General features: G+C 38.0%; 1 protein-coding gene across 1 annotated transcript in view; it reads left to right on the top strand.

The window, feature by feature from the left end:
* PARD3 (par-3 family cell polarity regulator) overlaps positions 1-20,331 on the top strand; it is a 524,039-nt gene that overhangs the window by 302,292 nt on the left and 201,416 nt on the right. The window contains exons 16-19 of the mRNA XM_029955571.1: positions 3,293-3,482; positions 8,924-9,075; positions 10,100-10,144; positions 15,306-15,533. Of these exons, the coding sequence (XP_029811431.1) occupies positions 3,293-3,482; positions 8,924-9,075; positions 10,100-10,144; positions 15,306-15,533 (615 nt within the window). The remainder of the gene's footprint in view (positions 1-3,292; positions 3,483-8,923; positions 9,076-10,099; positions 10,145-15,305; positions 15,534-20,331) is intronic.

Raw genomic sequence — 20,331 nt, 5'->3', positions numbered from 1 at the left:
AGGAAAATTTCTTGCCATTTATGTATAAAATTTTGGATCACTTAAGGTACAGTGTTTCTACTCAAAACAGCATATTATTAAAATAAAAAAAAGGATTGTCATATGAAGAACCATTCAGTGTTCCATATTGCTTATTAGGCTGTCTCTCAGAATATATTGTGTGAACCCAGGAGTTTTAGTTTCTCTTTTTAAAAATGAGTGCACTGTAATTACATCGTGATTTTTCCTTCCAGTAAATTTTGCCTTTGTGAGGACTTGGCATTTAGTGCTGTGACACGTGCCTTGTCAGTGGTGGGCTGTCAGGCATAACTCTGGTTTTGTCATTCTGTACACTTTTTGGGCAAAAAAATGTGTCAGGAGAAGGATATATTTCTTTTGGTAATAGTGTGGGAATGTCCAGCCTTATTTGTGAATGATAAATTTTTTGGATAGATTTCTGTCTTTCTGTACTGAAGTCCAAAAACTCAAGTAGTAATAAGTGAGTGATTTGAATTCAGGAGAGGAAAACGATGAAGTATTAAATTTGATCTGCTTTATAATCATGAGTATTTATAAAAAGTTGCTAGTTTTCACAGCTTCTCAAAATGAACACATATCAAATCAAAACAGTGTTTTCCTTGATAAAATGCTGTCTTGATTTCAGTGAACATATAGTATTTCTATAATAAAGTAGTTGGTGCTAGGTGATGAATACACTTGAAATTTCTAGCATGTCTTTGATGGGTTGTCTTGAAAAGATACATAACAACCAAAATTTTCCCCTTGATAAATGTCTAGGATGATACATGTATATATGTTTAATATCCTTTAAGCCTATATATATGCCGTCTCATAATAGCCAAAATCATGTTAAAGCAAAAAGTCATCATTTGTACATTCTTATGAATGTTTATCTTAAAAATAGATCTTAAGACTGACATTAAAATCTCCACATGTTGATGTACTATTTAAAAAAAATTTTTAATGTTGATTTTTATTTTTGAGAGAGAGAGAGTGTATGTGTGAGGAGGGGAAGAGCAGACAGAGGGAGACAGAATCTGAAGCAGGCTCCAGGCTCTGAACTGTTAGCACAGAACCCAATGTGGGGCTCAGACTCAGGAACCAAAAGATCATGACCTGAATCAAAGTTGGAGGCTTAACTGACTGAGCCACCCAGGCGCCCCTGCTGTGCTTTTTATTTATTTATTTATTTATTTATTTATTTATTTATTTATTTAATAGTTCATTGTCAAGTTGGTTTCCATATAAGACCCTGTGCTCTTCCCTGCAAGTTCCCTTCTCCATAACCATGACCCCCCTTCCCCATTCCCCTCCCCCTCCCCCCTTAGCCCTCAGTTGGTTTTCAGTATTCAAGAGTCTCTCATGATTTGCCTTCCTCCCTCTCCCCAACTATTTCCCCCGCTTCCCCTCCCCATGGTCCTCTGTTAAATATTTCCTGTTAGACCTATGAGTGCAAATATATGGTATCTGTCCTTCTCTGCCTGACTTATTTCGCTTAGCATGACACCTCACGGTCCATCCATGTTGCTACAAATGGCCAGATTCATTCTTTCTCATTGCCATGTAGTACTCCATTGTGTATATATACCACATCTTCTTGATCCACTCATCAGGTGATGGACATTTAGACTCTTTCCATGATTTTGCTATTGTTGAAAGTGCTGCTATGAACATTGGGGTACATGTGCCCCAATGCATCAGCACTTCTGTATCCCTTGGGTAAATCCCTAGCAGGGCTATTGCTGGGTCATAAGGGAGTTCTACTGATAGCTTTTTGAGGAACCTCCACCCTGTTTTCCAGATTGGCTGCACCAGTTTACATTCCCACCAACAGTGTAGGAGGGTGCCCGTTTCACCACATCCTCGCCCCTGCTGTGTTATTTAAAAAGTTATTTATAATAATAGGAAAGAGCACCCTGTGTAAAGTATAAAATGGTGTTCATATAAGGGAAAATACAGCGATCCATTTTCTGTATAGGAGCCAGTAAAACTGGCTTACCAGATCGGGATATTAGACTTAAAATGAGAGTTTTCCCATTCTGCTGTAATGTGACAGGGAATTTGTCAATTTTTGTTTTGTTGAGAGAGCCAGGTCATTGGGCTTGCATCATATTGTGATGTGTGTTTCTGTGAGTATGGCCTCTCCTGACATATCCACTTGGACCCAAGCTTGCCCAATGAGTTCTTACTCAGAATTGTGGCAGTTTTTGAGGTGGAAGCTTGAAGTATGAGTGCTTTCAGGAGGAAGATGGCATCATTTGGACGCCAGCTTTATCTGTAAGGATATAGGACTTGAATCATAATTTTGTCCCAAGAAGTATAAACATCTGTCATGCTGACCCATGTACCTGAGCAGATTTTCTGGAAGAAACTGATCAATGTAGACAGTTGTGAGTCTTTCCTTACCAAGAATGCTATATCCAAATTGAATAAATGAAAATGTAGACTCCACTGTCTTGGCCTGAAAATTTGGACAGTTAGATCTTAATCTTTTCGAGATCACTCTTGCCATCTCTGCACAAGGTCTTCATTCTGCGTGTACCTCTCTTTGAGGTGTCACCTGAATTCACTGTGAGCTTTTCTTCATCATGAATTTAATGAAGTAGTTGTGATGTCTAAAATCAATGTCCTCACTTCTCCTAGCAGAAAAAAAATCATAGTCATCATTCCAAGTCCAACTGTGATGTTAACTTTTGTTAAGATCCCCAGCCTCCTCCTGCAGCTACCCAGGCTATGCCCGGCACAAGTGAATGCCACAGTACTTGGAGAGGATCCTTCCCAGCACCAGTCACTTAACACTGTTCATATGTCTGTCTCTTTCTCTAGGGTGTGAGCTGTTTGGGGGCAGAGATTTAAGTCTTTCTTTCATACTTGTCATGTGGTATGTGCCCAATGAATGAATGGCTGAATGGTTGATGTAAGTCTGCAAGGCTTCCCTATAAATCTCCTGGTAAAATTTTCCAAAGGACTTTTGCAACTTAAAATCTGTGTAGCACTTTCACATTAGAAGACATTCTGGAGATCATCTACGACATTAGGAAACTCGAAACCAGTGAAACTGAATACGGTGCCAAGAGCTACATGCTGCCGTGTCAGGGAGGGAACAGACTTGAGCTCTCCCTTGGACATTTATTTATGAAAAATAAATTTCCTTCATTCTATTTTGTTCCACCAGGTTGAGCAGATGTTTGGAAACATTTTTCTAGTGTTGTAAGGTATTAACCTGAATGCACATAAGGCGTATCTAGATGGACATCTAGAATTTCTCTTACTTTTTCTTTTCACTGGGCAGGTAAATACCAGCTGTCCCCCACAGTGAACATGCCCCAGGATGACACTGTCATTATAGAAGATGACAGGCTGCCAGTGCTTCCCCCACACCTCTCTGACCAGTCATCCTCCAGCTCCCATGATGACGTGGGGTTCGTGATGACAGACGCTGGCGCATGGGCCAAGGCTGCAATCAGTGATTCAGCAGACTGGTAAGATCACGTGCTGCGGTGGGAAAACATGAGTTAATTGCAATCACCTTCATTTTATGTTTAAATGGTCTGTCATTAAGCACAGTTAATCAATTTTTTTATGGCAGGGTCCTGTTTTCATGGTTTTAATACTCTTAATTATCAGTCTTTTAATAAAAGATTCCCCCCAACTCTGTAAACTTGCCCCGTTGTTTTAGCATTTCCAGGGGTGTAATTCAGCCAAACTACAACAAAATTACCACTAACAACAAAAACAAAAACAAAAACAAAAAAACCCCCTACTCGCTTAAGTTCCATTGTTAATTATTTTAGATGTTTTAATTTGATGATTTTTTTTTTCTTAAATCAGTTCAATCAGATCTCTGAGGTGACTGAAAGTTTCTAACAATTAGATGACTTTGGCCAAATTAATAGTTGCTATGTTCTGGGAGAGAGAAGAGGCTTTTTAAAGGTTTTCTTTTTAGAGTGCTGTCACCCTTCCCTTTAAAATGCTTCCTGCTTGCTTTTAACATTATGACTTTCGGGGCAGCCTAGTGCCGATCCTTTCTCCTATATCCTCCAGAACATAATAAAGCATTTGATATTGTTGAGCTGTTTGTGGCACATGAGTATGGACGTGTGCCGTCATCTGCGTGCCTAGTAATTATACACACCCTGAAGCCAAAGGCAAGTTCCTTCTAGGGATGACCTTGTGAGATTGTAGTGATAATTAACATAAGCTATGTGAAGCGTTATACCAGAATTTTCTTATTGCCCTTTCTCAGGGGTGTTCCATGAATACATCAGCAAAATTATATTTAAATCCTTTACCACTTACCTGTTTCTGTTTTCTCTTCTTGCCTGGACTTTTGGCTACCACGTTCGTTATCAGATAGAAGTCCGGGGGACCTGGTGTTGATCTGCGCTAACGTTTTAGTGGTGATCTTAGCAAAGTCACCCTCTGCCCAGCCCCCCTCTCTTGCTTTTTACAAAACCACACAAGCATCCAGCACACTCACCTGTGAATTCTGCAGATGTTCTTTTGGAATAGTCTCACCTGTTATTTGGATCCTTGAAGGGTCCATCTCTGTCTTGTCTTTTCTTTCTTTCTTTTCTTTATACAAAGTCTTTTATTGAAAACACAGGATTTAGAAATAGAGCTACACTCAAGCCTACATGGTAATAACTTGTCTTTAAATGAGGGTTTTGGTTCTGAGTGGGAAGGTACAATATAAAGTTGAATCCCATTTGAAATTCACAGATGCTGTTGCATTTACTACTGCAGTTTGTATCTTTTTCTGAAAGTGAAAGTAACAACAGGGAAAGTAAGGATTAGATATTTGCAGTATTCAATTTAGGGACAAAGCCTTTGAATCTTCACCGTGATGAGAATTGTGGAGGTGGCCCTGGGCATAGATCTGTATTGGTAAAAATAAATAAGCAACTAGCAGGAATAGATTGTGGCATTAATTTCCTTAAGGGCATCTATAAAAAGGTGAGGACTTGTGTGGTTTTGCTGTGGGGAATGTGGCACTAGGAGAAGAATATGAATGAAGGGTTATCCAAACAAGAATGGCAGCTGTTCTGAATCATAGCAGAAAATGTAAGCTTTTCCAGCTTGACAATATCTCCCTAATCCTTGATGAAAATGTTATGAAAACAAAAGGGCAATAAGACAGGATTAATAACTGGAATTTTAATAACGTTGCGGGTCAGGATATGGTTACATTCTTTAAAGAATCAGCTGTCAGTTTTGCAATCTAACTTGTTAAGTATTCTGGTGTACTGTTTATTGTGTCTGAAATTAGTTTAATGGGTATATTGATAGAGAAGAATTAATTATGTCATGGTTTAAGAATATTTAGTTATTTAAGGCTCTTATTAACGCACATACTCATTTGACATTTTAAATTGTGTATGTTTACAGTTCACTGCACAATTGCAGAAGGCTAAATATGTCAAATGGCTAAACTTTTAATTTGTTAATGAGTAGAATATACTTTTTTCACTCCATTAATTGAGTCAGGGAACATTAACAGTGTTTTTAAGGAGAGGCGAGGTAATACGGCAGATTCTAATCTTAGTGACAACACCATTCCAAGGCTGTGACATTAGTTTAAAAACCATGCCAGTGTGTGGTTTTCAGGTAACATTAGCACCAACAATTTGTATTTCTTTGAAAAAGATTTTACCAGTAATTTATATTAAACATGTATTTCATGAGCAGAATGATTGCAAAGATCAGATTTCAACATATGAAAGAATTATTCTTATTGAAAATATATAATATAGAGTTTGCTGTTGCAAAATTGTGTCCTAGTTCTTATCATATGGGTTTTTAGTTTTCTTTTCTAGGACTATACTTTTCTTTTCTTTTTTTTTTTTTTTAACATTTATTTACTTTTAAGAGAGAGAGAGAGAGTGAGAGCTTGCACACATGTGCACGAGTGGGGGAGGGGCAGAGAGAGGGGAAACAGAATCCAAGGCTAGCTCCAGGCTTTGACCTGTCAGCCCAGATCCCGATGTGGGGCTCCATCTCATGAACTGTGAGATCATGAGCTGAGCTGAAGTTAGACGATCAACCAACTGAGCCACCCAGGTGCCCAAAGGACTGTATTTTCTTTTTTTAATTTTTTTTTAATGTTTGTTTATTTTGTTTATTTTTGAGAGAGAGAGAGAGACAGTGTGAGCAGGGGAGAGATAGAGAGAGAGGGAGAGAGAGGGAGACACAGAATCTGAAGACAGGCTCCAGGCTCTGAGCTAACTGTTAGCACAGAGCCTGATGCGGGGCTCGAACCTACAAACCGTGAGATCATGACCTGAGCTGAAGCCTGATGCTCAACTGACCAAGCCACCCAGGCACCCCAGGACTGTATTTTTTAATTGGAGTATTTGTGCTCTGGAAATATGAGCAAATAAGAGTAAGCATAGTAGTATCTGAATACAACTACATAAGCATAATATACAAGCATATATCAACTTAAGAAATATGTCTGAGCAATATAATTATATATATAATGTATGTTATGGTTATAAATTCATGCCTGCACACATACATACGTACACGGTATGTAATCGTAGTGATATGTGGAGGGGCACCAAAGGCTTTACAATAAACATGACCCTTCTTAGAACACCAAATTTATTCAAAGTTTTGAAGAAAAAAGGTGGTGTGTTAACAATGAAAAGGTTTAATGTAGAATCCAAAGAAAAAAACATTTGTCAGGATATAACATAGTCTTTTTTTTTTTTTTAATGTTTTATTTATTTTTGAGACAGAGAGAGACAGAGCATGAGCAGGCAGGGGCAGAGAAAGAGGGAGACACAGAATCTGAAGAGGCTCCAGGCTCTGAGCTAGCTGTCAGCACAAAGCCTGACGCGAGGCTCGAACCCACAAACGTGAGATCATGACCTGAGCCGAATTTGGACACTCAACCAACTGAGCCACCCAGGCGCCCCTATAACATTGTCTTTTACAAAGTAAAATTGTTCTTGCTCATCTCCCAGGGCTTGTGGGAGTTTTTTCAGTACCTGGGCCAGGAGCAGAGTGAGGCAAGCCGGGTACCAGGACGCAAAATGCAAGGAAGGAGTTATTCTCAGGTGTCGACCCTGAACTTGCATGAGCCTGAGAGTGCTTCCTTAAATTCTGAGGGGCATCTATCTTGTCTCATCCTAGGGGCCCTTCTCTGTACTTGGTGGAAAAGATTGTGAAGGGCTGTTCAGCCCCCTTGTGTGGTTTTTAAGGACCCTATCTCCGTTATACTTTGTAGTATGTTGATAATTTGAGTTAGAAAGTCCATGTGGGGTGGTAATCATTTACTTTGTTTAGTGGTAGCAGTTTACAAAGGGCTTTTACATGATGTCCTTGAAATCTCTCATTGGCCTTGTAAGGTGGGTGAGACAGCTCTTCTCTTTATTGAGCATTATTAATACAAAGAGCTTGAAACATTTCAGGTCACTTAACTTGACGACAAAGCATTTTCCTTGATGTCTTTCTTTTCACAATTTTGGTCTAGCTCTTCTTTAAGAGCCAACTGTCATTTCATGCACAGTAAACTGCAGCTACACTTTTGATGTATATCCAAACCAGAGCATTCTCCTTTCCCAGTGCGGATGGTCATTCTCTACAGCCATAAAAGTGAGGGAAGTTTGCTTCCATCAGAAACAGAAGGAAAGCTGTCACAAACTCAGCTGGCATGGTGGAAGTGGCCACTCACCTTCTTAGTATGTGTAGTTAGCTGTGGAGGGATTTTCTCCTACTTGGCCAGGTAAGGAACGTGGCTGGGCGCTGACACCCCTCAAAAGAACCAAACAACCAATTGATTTACTCACTGTGCCCTGTACAGAGGAAAACCATTTTTATTGTATGAACTGAGCTCAGAAAACCTAGCAGTACTTTAAAAAAAATTTTTTTAAAGATTTATTCAGTTTTTGAGAGCCTGAGAGACACAAAGCACAAGGTGGAGGAGGGACAGAGAAAGATGGAGACACAGAACCTGAAGCCGGATCAAGGCACTGAGCTGTTAGCACAGAGCCCGACATAGGGCTTGAACTCACACACTGCGAGATCATGACTGGAGCCGAAGTCTGACACTTAACTGATTTCGTCAGTTAAGCCACTCACATGCTCCCCTAGTAGCACAGATTTTTTAGGAATAGGAGTGATGCGATGTCATACCTTACCACTTCCAACTGTATCCTGTCCCAGTGACTTACTGTGTGCCTCCTCATCTCTGCTTGAACTACTGTGTTGGTGTCTCCTAAATCAAATGTCATCTGGTCTCTGCCACCCTCCAATACTGTTCACTCTCCCATCTGTGCATCCAGAGCATTGCCTCGGTGCTTCTGTTGTAGTATTTTTGCTCGGAACTTGTAGAGGACAGAAACCTTTTCCTTTCTTGACTTTGGTACCCAGCTCAACACCTTAGACTAGGTTTTCATAAAGATGTGTTCCTTCTCTGTTGAGTAAATATTGCTGAGAAACTGTATCCTTATGAAACTACATGTCACAAAGGTTTTTTTTTCTTCTTTTCTGAAATACAAGATTAAAGACATATTTTTTTTGCAATTTTTATTTGATTGCAATTCATAGAGTCCCTTGTATGCTGTCAATATTTGTATTCATGTATGAAAAATTTCCTCAGATATTCAATCCTTCTGATATACCAGGCTTATTTTTGATAATCACTTAGAAAGAATGATATATTGGGGAACAGAGTGAGGAAACCGAGGGAAAGAGGGGAGGAGAGAACTCAGATGCAGAAAGAATGACTTTACATTTAAATTTTGTATTTTCCCATCACAATTTTCTTTTGTTTAATGGACTATGTTTGTGCTTCAGTATTTCTGGGGGACATGCATATGCATACCTTCATATGCACCGGCATATACGATCTTTCCTGAAGTTGGATGTCCTCTATTTTTAGTAAATATTTTTATGTTTATCTTTCTCTTCATACCAGCTCTTTGAGTCCAGATGTTGATCCAGCTCTTGCTTTTCAACGAGAAGGATTTGGACGCCAGAGTATGTCAGAAAAACGCACAAAGCAATTTTCAGATGCCAGTCAATTGGATTTCGTTAAAACGCGAAAATCAAAAAGCATGGATTTAGGTAGTGAGTACAATCTCCATGAATCTTTATCTAAATAAGGTTTAGATGCTTTCAGATTAAAATTGGTAGTCCCAAACACATGTCTGTTTACTTTAAGCAAGAGAGAAAATAAATGTGAAATGTGGCAATTTGGCAAAAATTAGTTTTTCTCTGAGTTTGCGATAACCATATTTCTCATAAGTGGCATGTTTACATAATGTGCAATATGTTAAAATATATGTTTTCCTGATGATCAAAGAAACAAACACATGCATATCATGCTATGCTCATGCATCTTTATTTGGAAAGATTAACATTTTGGATGTTTAAAACCAACTTTTTGAAATAGTATTTGGTTGGCTGTGGGTTTCTTGAACTAGAAGGAGAAGTTTTGGAGAGAAACCATTATCTCAATCCATGTCTAGAATTTGGTTACTTCATGTCTCATTTCGTTGCTACTCTTTAAGGTTTATTTAATAGAAACTCTTCTGTGTTGATAAAATTAAGGCATTTAATTGAAGTAATAATTTGAGAGAATATTTATTGTAGAAAGTATTTGGAAGCAAATGAGAGGAGGAAAATAACCATAGTGGCTCAATCAAACACCAATCAGGTAGTGTCTTTTTAAATCCAAATCCACCAAAAAAACCAAATAGTAAAATAATTAATTATATCTGTAAACTGATCAAATGATTTTTAAAACCTTTGTTAATCAAGTGAAACTTATGCTGTTCTCTGGTGGCTGTTTGTACTTCAAGACTAAAAGCATTAATTTATCACATGCGTAAAAGAAAACTTTGGCGATGGATTGCCTTGGCTAATTATGATATGCTAACTTATAAATAACACACGTGTCGGTGAAATGAAGTGACTGGCATTTTGCATGGAGACACTGCTTTCCCCCCCTTTTTTGATTATGAATGTTTGCTCGATGTTTCATATTATTTGCATGAAATATCACCTAACTTGAGCAGATCCGGGAATGATTGAAGCATGTCGGGCTGTGGGGACTAACTGTGCTAACCAGTATACATTTACCTTTTAACAGTAGCTGACGAGACTAAACTCAATACAGTGGATGACCAGAAAGCAGGTAAGAATGGACAGTTAGAGTGTTGCCATAGAAACGGTGGGCCGAGGAGCTGATCATAATTATAGAGCTGCCAATCATATTGCATGTAAACATAAATATTCCAGTCTTGCGTGGATGTTTTCATTTTTAGGAAATCAAAATGTACAAGAAAAGAAAAATTTTCTGTGAGAAGGAATTTATCAGGGAAGTACATACTAAATACAAATATAATTGTGTCTCAAAAATGCTGAAACAACCTAGATTTTAATTGTATTTGTGTAGGAATGTTTTGTTGCCATTAAATAAAAATCCAAATCCTGAAAACAAGATTTCTTCTAGTAGACTCTTAAATGTCTAAGTCATTTATTAGATGTCTAGCTTGATGTCCAAACAATGGTCTCAAAGTGGTGATTTTGATTTGAAGGATAATAGCAGAAATATAAATATTTTTCACTCTAGGACACTGTCCAATATTGCTGTCTTTCATTGCTCAGAAAACCTCAGTTCTTCTTCTGATGCAAGAATTAGCTCCTAGTTGTGTGACAGTGAGTTAGACTATGTAATGCATAAGGCTCCTTATCTTGACTTTGTGAACCTATTTTAAAGTTTGTTTGTTTGTTTGTTTGTTTTTAAACTCATTAGGGCTTGCTTCTAAAATCCTGCCTAGGGGTGCGTGTGGGGCTCAGTTGATTAGGCCTCTGACTTTGGCTCAGGTCATGATCTCATGGTTTGTGAATTTGAGCCCTGCATCAAGCTCTGTGCTGACAGCTCAGTGCCTAGAGCCTGCTTCGGATTCTGTGTCTCCCTTTCTCTCTGCCCTTCCTGTGCTCATGCTTATGCTCTGTCTCTCTCTTTCTCTGTCTCTCTCGGAACTAAACATTAAAAAAATAATAAAGTTTAAAATGCTACCTAAATCATTTCATAAAATCAATAGATTATATTGACCTGGATTTTCATTATATTAGATTTTACTTTTTATGTTATTTTATGAAAATAGTCACAAGAAAGTCTTCATGTGTAATTAAATTAATATGTTTCGTACAGTGGCACATTTATGATTTATTATTATGTTAGGAATAGTGTTTTAATTATTCTAGATCCTGAATGATATAGTCACATCACTTAGCACTATTTAGCTTAAATTCACCTTTTGGACCTGCAGTAATTAGTTTTAGCCTTAAAAAATATGTATCCATATACATATGTAAAGATTATTATGGACATGGTTGAAGTTTTCATGTTCTGTAAAGTAAAAAGATTGTGAAATTACATCCAATAAATCATAGGATTAACTGTAGCCTCAGCCCTTATTATGTAGTTATTTCTCTGATCAAACATAAAATTCACCGAAACTCTGAAATAGGGCTAAAGAAAAGCTGTTTGATAGTTCATATATGCAAATGAGTAATTAGTTTTGGAGTTAATAATATTCAATACTTTTAAAGAAGTAAGCCCTGTCCAAATTAATGTTCATAAAAACCAACTCAAACTACTCAGGTTAAAGAACATGACTTTATATACTATACCAATCAGGTACAGTCAAGAAAATATTTAATTTAACTAACTTCCACTAAAAGGAGAAGACCATTATTGCAATTAAAAAAAATAATGATTATATCCAGATTTTAACTGAAAACCTAAAATAATGTTCATGGAGAGAAGGCAGATTTTATAATCTAACTGAATCTTGTGTTTTTATTGTGTTTTAAAATGTTAGATCCTAGATTAGAAGAGCTTTTTTTTTTTCTCTCCCCCCACCCCACCACTGTGTGTAATCTATCCTACCAGAGGAAATTGGAAAAGCTTGTGACAAAAATTATTACATAGACACCAAAGTACCTTTTGGTCTATTGGTTTTAAATCTACACGAATAATATATCTAATTAGGGGTCCTTTCCACCCTGCAATATTAGACAGGGAACAGATTTTCAGTTATTTTTCTTTCTTAACTTCACTTGAATTGCTAAGATGATCATGATTTTACAGTTTAGTCCAAAGGTTTTTGGTAGAGTCACAGTGGTGTTTTTGCATAGATCATCTGTCTAGTCATACATAAGCTTTTCATGATGAAAATTGAATTCCATTTCCATCACCCTTGCAAAAGACATCTACTTTTTTTTTGGCAAATGGGGTATTAGATAGGAATAGAAAAATAGGCCTAGGGAATATAGTATGATTATGATTTCCCCTTTATTTCTGGATTTATGGATCTCTTATGATATTGGGAGGTTTCTTTGTGAAAGAAAAGAGAGAACATGGATAAGAAGAGAATAGGATCGGTTCTCGGCCTTTTGGCTAAGATCAAGTGTAGAAGAGAATTGGGTTCCTAATAGTTTAATCCTTGAGTATAAATAATAACCAAAGTGTCCTAATGACCCAATAGATTTACAGACAACTCTAGAATATTATTTTAAAATTAAAAGACATTGTGTGTGTATGTGTGTGTAAATAAAACTAATTTTATTTCCATATTTAATATAAAGGCATCTTTAATTTTTATCACTAATAAAAGTTTATGATGTCAATGGTCTCAGTAGCCCTCATTCAGGGATCCTAATGTATTACTTGAAAAATCTTTATTAAAGTTTCTTTGACAAATATCATACTTAAATATATGATATCTATGTTACAGATTAAAAAACCAGCAAGCTTTTTTTCTGTAAAGGGCTGGATGGTGAATAATGTAGGCCTTGCAGACCAAACAGTCTCTGTAACAGTTACTTAGTTCAGATGTGACATGAAAGCAGCCACCAAATACATGCAAACAAATGGACCCTCCAGATTTGGCTCATGGTTTGCTGATCCCTCTTATAGATTCACAAATCACAAATTTTGACTTTTTGTATAACCGTTCACTATGAAGATTTTCAACCATACACTAATGTAGATGCAATAACTCATTAGCTGCATATATAAACAATACACAGTGTCACCAAAATTTTAGCATTCAGAGAGAAGACAGGTAAGTCCTAAATTATGCTTACAAAATATCTCTTGTTTATTTATAGTTCATGATTTTTTACCAGATTTGCCCTTGTTTTTGTATTTTACTACATACATATATTAGATATTTTTATATATGTAAATATTTATATGCATCTATTTATAGACATATTTATTTTAATAAATACTCATGCTATTTCTGAAATTGATTATTTAAAATGTTTAGTGCTCTGAGTACATTAAGTCCAACCTCAGCTAACTTTTTGTAAAGAAAAAATAAAACAGGCATAACTGATGTTTTTATGTAAATCTTTACATGAAGCATGAAATCTTTATTGGAAAAATATGGATGGATGAAATATGGAGTATACATACATACACATCTACATACCCTTGTCCTGTATGCTCCCAATAAAGTTCAGATATTTGCATTCTAAGAGTTTATAGGACGCAAATGCAACTGGTAGTTATGAAAATTGATATGTGTGCTTTATTTGGAGAAAGATTTTCCTAGTGGCAATTTTTGGAAATACATAGTAAATGTCCCTGCCTACAAGTGATCTTTTCCTATTTTGTTTGACTCCTTGATATCTCACTTTTTGTTTAGTTCTGGAACCAAATTCATTTTCCTTCTGGTGACATGACTTTTATGGGTATTAGAACATGAACTTGTCAAAAATTATAGTGCCTATCAAGAGAAAAAGTAAGATTGATCATCCTGGGAAGAAACAATTCATGTGAATTGTCATAAGATAATCAAATATATACGATCCTACACTGAGAAAGTTCAATAAATCATCTTTTTCTCCCAAGCACAACAATTGATGGAATATTATTTCCTCATTAGAATCATCTGTCTGCCTTTCTGCCTGTTACATTTTTGACGTATTTATTCTAACGTAACAACTGCTGCCCCATTTTGAAAATTAGGTGCAAGATGTAAATGAATCTTTAAAAGACAGTTCTTGTTTTGACTCTCCTCTTTTATTCTGTTTTGTACTCTGAGCCATGCAAAACCCGTGTCATAATTATTTGCCTTCCAGGTGATAACATGTCCAGGCTACTCTTTAATTATTGATCAACATATGTGCTTGATGACCCCATATAGAGAGAAGCTACCTGCTCTCTCCTACCTTCTCATTTTCTTTGTACCCGTCTTTTTAACAGTGTAAGTGACAAGCTAGTTCTAAAACCTGGGTTGCCCAGGCGGTGGGTGGTACAAAGCTGGTATTTCAGTCATCGAGAGGCCAACTTCATCTGCCTTTGAGTGCTAGGTCAGGCAGTGATGGATGAGGCTGTCTTTCCTGCTTAAAGAAATCCGTTTTGATTGTCCTCTAAAGCTTGGTACTGTGGTATTCTCTCAGGCCTTCCTGCCCTATAGCCTCAAGAAACAGAACCAACTGGTTACTTCCCTGAATCCGCCCCCTGCCTTCCTAGTGAAATGTTCTTCGTAATTGCAAAGTCTTCTTCCTTTTGTTCATTGCTTGTTTCACAAGCAGATATCATTCCCGAGCTGGAGATACACGGACTTGTGTTCAGCTCTGTGGTCTCTCCTCTGCTTCTCTCCAGTGAGAGCCCTTATGTAATTTGTTTCTATTCAAATCTTGCATCGATCTCTCCAATAGAGCAGTAATATTTACCAGATTCTGGTTCCTGCCTGTTGCCAGGGTGCCCTAATTGTACTGGTGATAGTTTTTGTGCTCTATTTCCTGAGTTATGTGAATCTGCGGTACAACGTGGAAGAGATTCCATGAGGCTCATTGAGAGGAAAGTTTAATTTCTGCTGTAAATAATCTTAAACTATCAAAAAATGATTTCAGTTAAGTTACACAGCTTACTGTTGGTTGCTTACCTTAGCCTTCTCATCATTCCTACTTTTCAAGTGAGCTCTGGGTTCTTCTGGTTCTTATAGATTATTTACATACTTGGACCAAATGATCTGACCAAAATTTTATCTCTTGAGCTAAACATGGAGACAAAAAACTTTCCTATGAAGATAGAGAAAAAAACACTAAATTTAATATATATGGGAAAAATTAAAATTAGTGACCATAACTTTATTTTTATAACATTTCCATCCACACGTCAGAACTCATTGAGCAAATAGTTTATGTCCTCGATGTTAACTGCAATCTGTAGATGTTCAGGAATATCAGTTTCACGGCCAATTCTTTTTTTTTTTTCTTTTTTCTTTTTACTGTGAATTCTAACTAACATTTCATTTTTGTAAACCTCCAAGGTTCTCCCAACAGAGATGTAGGACCATCCCTGGGTCTGAAGAAGTCAAGCTCACTAGAGAGTCTGCAGACAGCAGTTGCTGAGGTGACTTTGAATGGGGATATTCCTTTCCACCGGCCACGGCCACGAATAATCAGAGGACGGGGATGCAATGAGAGCTTCAGAGCTGCCATTGACAAGTCTTACGATAAACCTGCCATAGATGATGATGATGAAGGCATGGAGACATGTAAGTTTATAATGTCGGAAAGAATAGCAATTTCACATAGCTCTATAGAACAGCAGTTCTTAAAGTATGCACCAAGGTTCCCCTCCAGGTACCAAAGGGCTCAATGAGGTCAAAATAATAATAAGATGTCATTTATCTTCTTACCCTTATTCTCTCACAAGTATATGTTGGGCTTTCTAGAGACAAGTCTTTTGATATCACAGTAGATTGAATGAAGAACACTTAGAAGAATCTGTCTTTTCAGCCAGATAGCAGAGATTTGCTAAAATGTTAAACAGTACCATTGTTTTCACTTATTGTAGAAAATAGTCAGTGTTTTATAAAAACATAATTTCTGTTAACATAAATCTTGTTTTAATAAAATGATTAACATTTTTAAATCTTCTCAGTTTTAATTCGGTAAACAGTGATAGAGATAATGCACATAAAAATTATTTTGAGTCTTTCATAATTTTTAGGAGTTTAAAGTTATCGTAAGACCAAAATGTTTGAAAACCACCATTATGTGATCTCCAGCAAATATATGTAATAATCTATGATTTTGAAAACTGTTTTTGTTTTATTTTTATGAATTACTCTTGCTTTCCTTGATATGAACTGGCAAGATATTTGTATCTGTGTGTATTTCTAAATTGCAAAATGTTTTAAGGCAAGATTGTTGAAAGACAAAGGCTAATATAAATGAGTGGTATGTTTTCCATAGAATACTGAGAAGAAAGTGACATAAGCCTGTATGAATGCTTCAAGGAACCATCTTTTATAGTTAAACTTTCCTGCCATCAAAATAACCATTCGTTTTAAAAATCAGGAAAAAAATCTTTAGTAGTGTATTTCCTTAAAGGGAAAAGACTTAAGAATCCTAATGGTAAAAACTGTTGATTAGCTTACATTGTTCATAATTACTACTTTACATTTCTGTTCTTTAACTTCAAATGTGACTCTATGCATCTATTCATTGTTAGAAAAGTTAAAGATACCACTGCTCAAAAGTTCAAGCAGAGACCAGAGATAATTTAAGTGGATTGTAATTTACCTGTAGTTTAACTTTTGGGTGAACTGCTTCTGCCACAAATGCCTAAGGAAGATTGTGGTGGAGAAGAAAATTTTTAAATAAAAATCACATTCTGAGGAGATTTATATATTTTTTAATGTGTGTTTATTTTTGAGAGAAAGACCGCAGGCGGGAGAGGGACAGAGAGAGAGAGACAGACAGACAGACAGACTCAGACGCAGGCTTTAGGCTCTGAACTCTCCGCCCAGAGCCCGACATGGGGCTCAAACCTGTGAGATCATGACCTGAGCCAAAGTCGGATGCTTAACTGACTGAGCCATCTCGGTGCCCCACATTCTGAGGAGACTTAAAGCAAAATTAGGTAGCTTTTGCCTATTGCACATGCAATGTGTTTGGAAAGATGGATACTGCAGCCATGATGTAGCGTGCTAAGCAAAATTTGGGGAGAGATTGGCTGTCTCCTACCACGCCTTCCCGGCCCTTTACCTAATTCTTCATCTAAATCCGGAGGGAGTTTTTTCACTCCATCCAGTCAGTGATTTCAAATGTATACAGCCTATCCTTGCCAAATGAAGAACATATTTCCTATTTTTGCTGCCAAGTCTGGGCTCCAAGATCCTGAGTCATGCGAGCTTTCAACCCTTTTGAGTTTTTCCCCACTGTCTCTATGGTTCCTTTCCATTCTAACCAGTATCACTTGTGCAGCCCTCCGGTGTGTGGTAGCAGCATGCCGCAGTGTGTCCTGGGGGTGTTTCTAATAAGAGATGTAGTAGTTTGGCCCTTCAATATTTTTTTAAGCTTCTACAATATATGATGCTTTTGAACATTTTCCTTGTTCTGGTTAAATTGTTCTTTAAATTTCCTCATAAAATGTAATTTTCTCACATATAACACTTCTTTCAAATGCATCAGAGGATAGAATATGTCTCCATACAAGGCATGTTTTAATTCTAATTGGAGACAGCCTTCAGAGTTTCTTCCCAGTGTAGACACTGAAATTTGTCCCTATATAAAATTTAGTTTCCTTTTATAATTTGAAATAACTGATTTAAGTACATTATCTTACAACGTTTTCATTCAGCAAATAGACAAATTATGATTTGTGAACCAAAGCTGAAGTTCTGGACAAGAGATGGAAAGACTCTCGTGACATGTGCACCTACAACCACAGAGCACTATGTTTTCCAGAAGTCCTGATTTTATAATTTTCCCCCCAGACCAGTCTGTTGAAATCTGAATACCAAGAAAAAAGAAAAAAAGGCAGCCGGTGTACATTTCTAACTTTCCCGGTGTGAGCTGTTGAGACCAGTCAGTGGGTTACAGCAGGCACTGAACTGGAATCCAGGCCACTTGCGTCCTTGTCCACATTTTTCTGATGAATTTGGGATTCTGGCCAAACTACCCAAAAGGCTTGTGCGTTAAGTTCCTCATTGTGAAACTGGAGATTCGGACAACCAGGTCATGGAGGGGAGGCTCCATGGTTTTGGGGGAGGGGAGTCCAGAAGTTGGCAGGAGGCTGAGAGCTGGGACTCTGCAGAACCCCTGGCTTCACCCTGCAGCCTGCCATCACCGCTGTTGCCTCAACTCTTGTGGGTTTTTAAAGCCATTTTTATTACATTGTGGTTCTCTGGAAATCTTACTACTACAAAAGGGTACTTTGCAGTGGTTTTAGAAATGCCTTGAAAAGAAAGCTTGGGTTCAGACAATTTAGACGGTTTCTAAGGTGTTTTCTAGTTGTAACATTCCGCAATTCTGTTTACCCATTCACTTACGTACCTACCGCCTGCCTGCTAGGCTCTCTCACCTTCCGTAGGGTCCACGAAAGACGATACCGCCATGACTGCTTTATTCGTGTGTAACCATGCACAGGGGCTGCAAATCACAGGGGCAGTGAATATTTATGACATCAATAAGTGAGCTCCTGCTCAACCAGCACCATGGTGTGCATGTGGAGAGAAAGAGGAGAGACTTCCAATATGTAGTAAGAGGGATGGGCGTGTCACTTCAGCATTCCTGCTGGTCTTCCACACTGAGCCTGCATGCACTGGACCTTTGATGCCTAGGCAAAGTCTAAAGAAAAGTCCCTCGGAGCTGGTGTTATTGCTGGTGATCATTAGACACCTTTATATATGACTGGATATGAAACAGTGTTCTGTGGCCCCAGTTGTGAGAAAAGCCAGCTCAGTTAGCTCTTCCTTTGATTTCCTAAACACCATCCTTTTCAGAGTCAGGCTTCTGGATTCTCATGGCCTGGTCTGTGTACGTCTATCCGTGTGCTTCCCGGGCCCCCCCTTCTTGTTTCTGGTTGTCCTCCACATCCTCGCCATCGAGGGCACTGTCCTTTGTTGCCAGGGAGTCTAGTATCCTGCCATTGTCTGCTCCGTGGGATTCCGACGTTGGGTGCTTTCTTGTGCTGTGTATGACTCTGTTATAGCCACTGGGGGAAATGAAAATGCCCTTTCACTATGGAACACTTCTCTGAGAAGAGGATTGCTGACCTGGCAGACAGTCCTGTTGTTACTTGGTCGGTGCGCCTGAGATGTGTGGGGATGGAGGGCAGGCTGCTGTCGGAAGGCTGTGAGCCAAGGCCCGTGATTAGGACAGCCCGCCCCAGTACTGCCCCAGTCTCCTGTTTTCTACCCCACGTTAGCCCTTTTCCTCTTTACAAGTAAGATGGCTTAGGCATAGGCATGGTTGATTGCTCTTGTCAGTTGGGTTGAGCATCTCCCGGGTGACTGTATTTCATGGCTCGGAACAGGCTTGCCTCTTTGCTGCAGTGTGAAATCATGGCATGGGCACAACAATGGGGGCCAAGAGACTGGGGCAGCCTCCATGTGGTATCTGGTATCTGTCATCTTCTGTAACACTTACGTTCTTCCTGTGGAGATGGCAGAAGCCAGCGTTTTTGTCTCTCATTTAATCCATCTGGCCTTACCATGTTGTGTGTGTCTGTCTGGATCAAGATGGAGCTTTGTATTCTGGGACCCATTATCTCCGAGGCCCTACCTGTGCTTGACAGGTCAGGGCATCCACAATCTGCTCCCTCTTCTATGCAAATTACATACCCTGCCTGGCTCTCAGCAAGTGGCTTCTGCATCCCCCATAATAAATCAGTTTCTGTTGCTACCAAGAAAATACATGCAGTAACATTGCTTTGTTTTCTTTTTGACAAATTTATGGTCCCATTTGTTTTGGTAAAAAGTTGCCAAATTGTAAGTCTTACTATCAGTACAGTAACAGCTTTTTGTTGGGGTCAGGAAGTGAAACACAATGAAACCAAATACTATCTTATTAATTGTACCTATTGATGGTAAGATGGATGCAGTTTATAATTTTAAATGTGTAAATTACATGGTTTGAAAACATATAAATGCTTTTGAGTAGCTTGCCCACTTTTCTTATAGCACTCTTATCAAGAGCTGAGAACAGACATTACTCTAAAATATGCATAATTTTGGTTAGCCATATGAGATTTGAAGAAAGTAAATTTATGGTAGCACATCAGCTAATATGAGAGATTCCAGGGTAATTTCTTTGGCTTATTAGTTATAAAACAGCATGTTGCATTCGATATCTCCAATTTTCTACCATCAGCATTCCGCACACTTCTAGCCACTTTTCATCATTAATTATTTGAGCAAAATATGCAATCAAGGCCTAATTTTATCCTAAGCAAAACCCATTAGATAATAGAAAATCTGTGACAAAATACGGGATAGGGGTTTCAAAGTCAGAGTACTTTGTAAAATATTTCCTATTTGATTAATATAGACAATTGGATGTTGA

This window comes from Suricata suricatta, chromosome 10 (assembly GCF_006229205.1).
Source record: "Suricata suricatta isolate VVHF042 chromosome 10, meerkat_22Aug2017_6uvM2_HiC, whole genome shotgun sequence".
NCBI classification, from domain to species: domain Eukaryota; kingdom Metazoa; phylum Chordata; class Mammalia; order Carnivora; family Herpestidae; genus Suricata; species Suricata suricatta.
The sequence above is the reverse complement of the archived record's forward strand: the minus strand, read 5'-3'. Positions and strand labels throughout refer to the sequence as shown.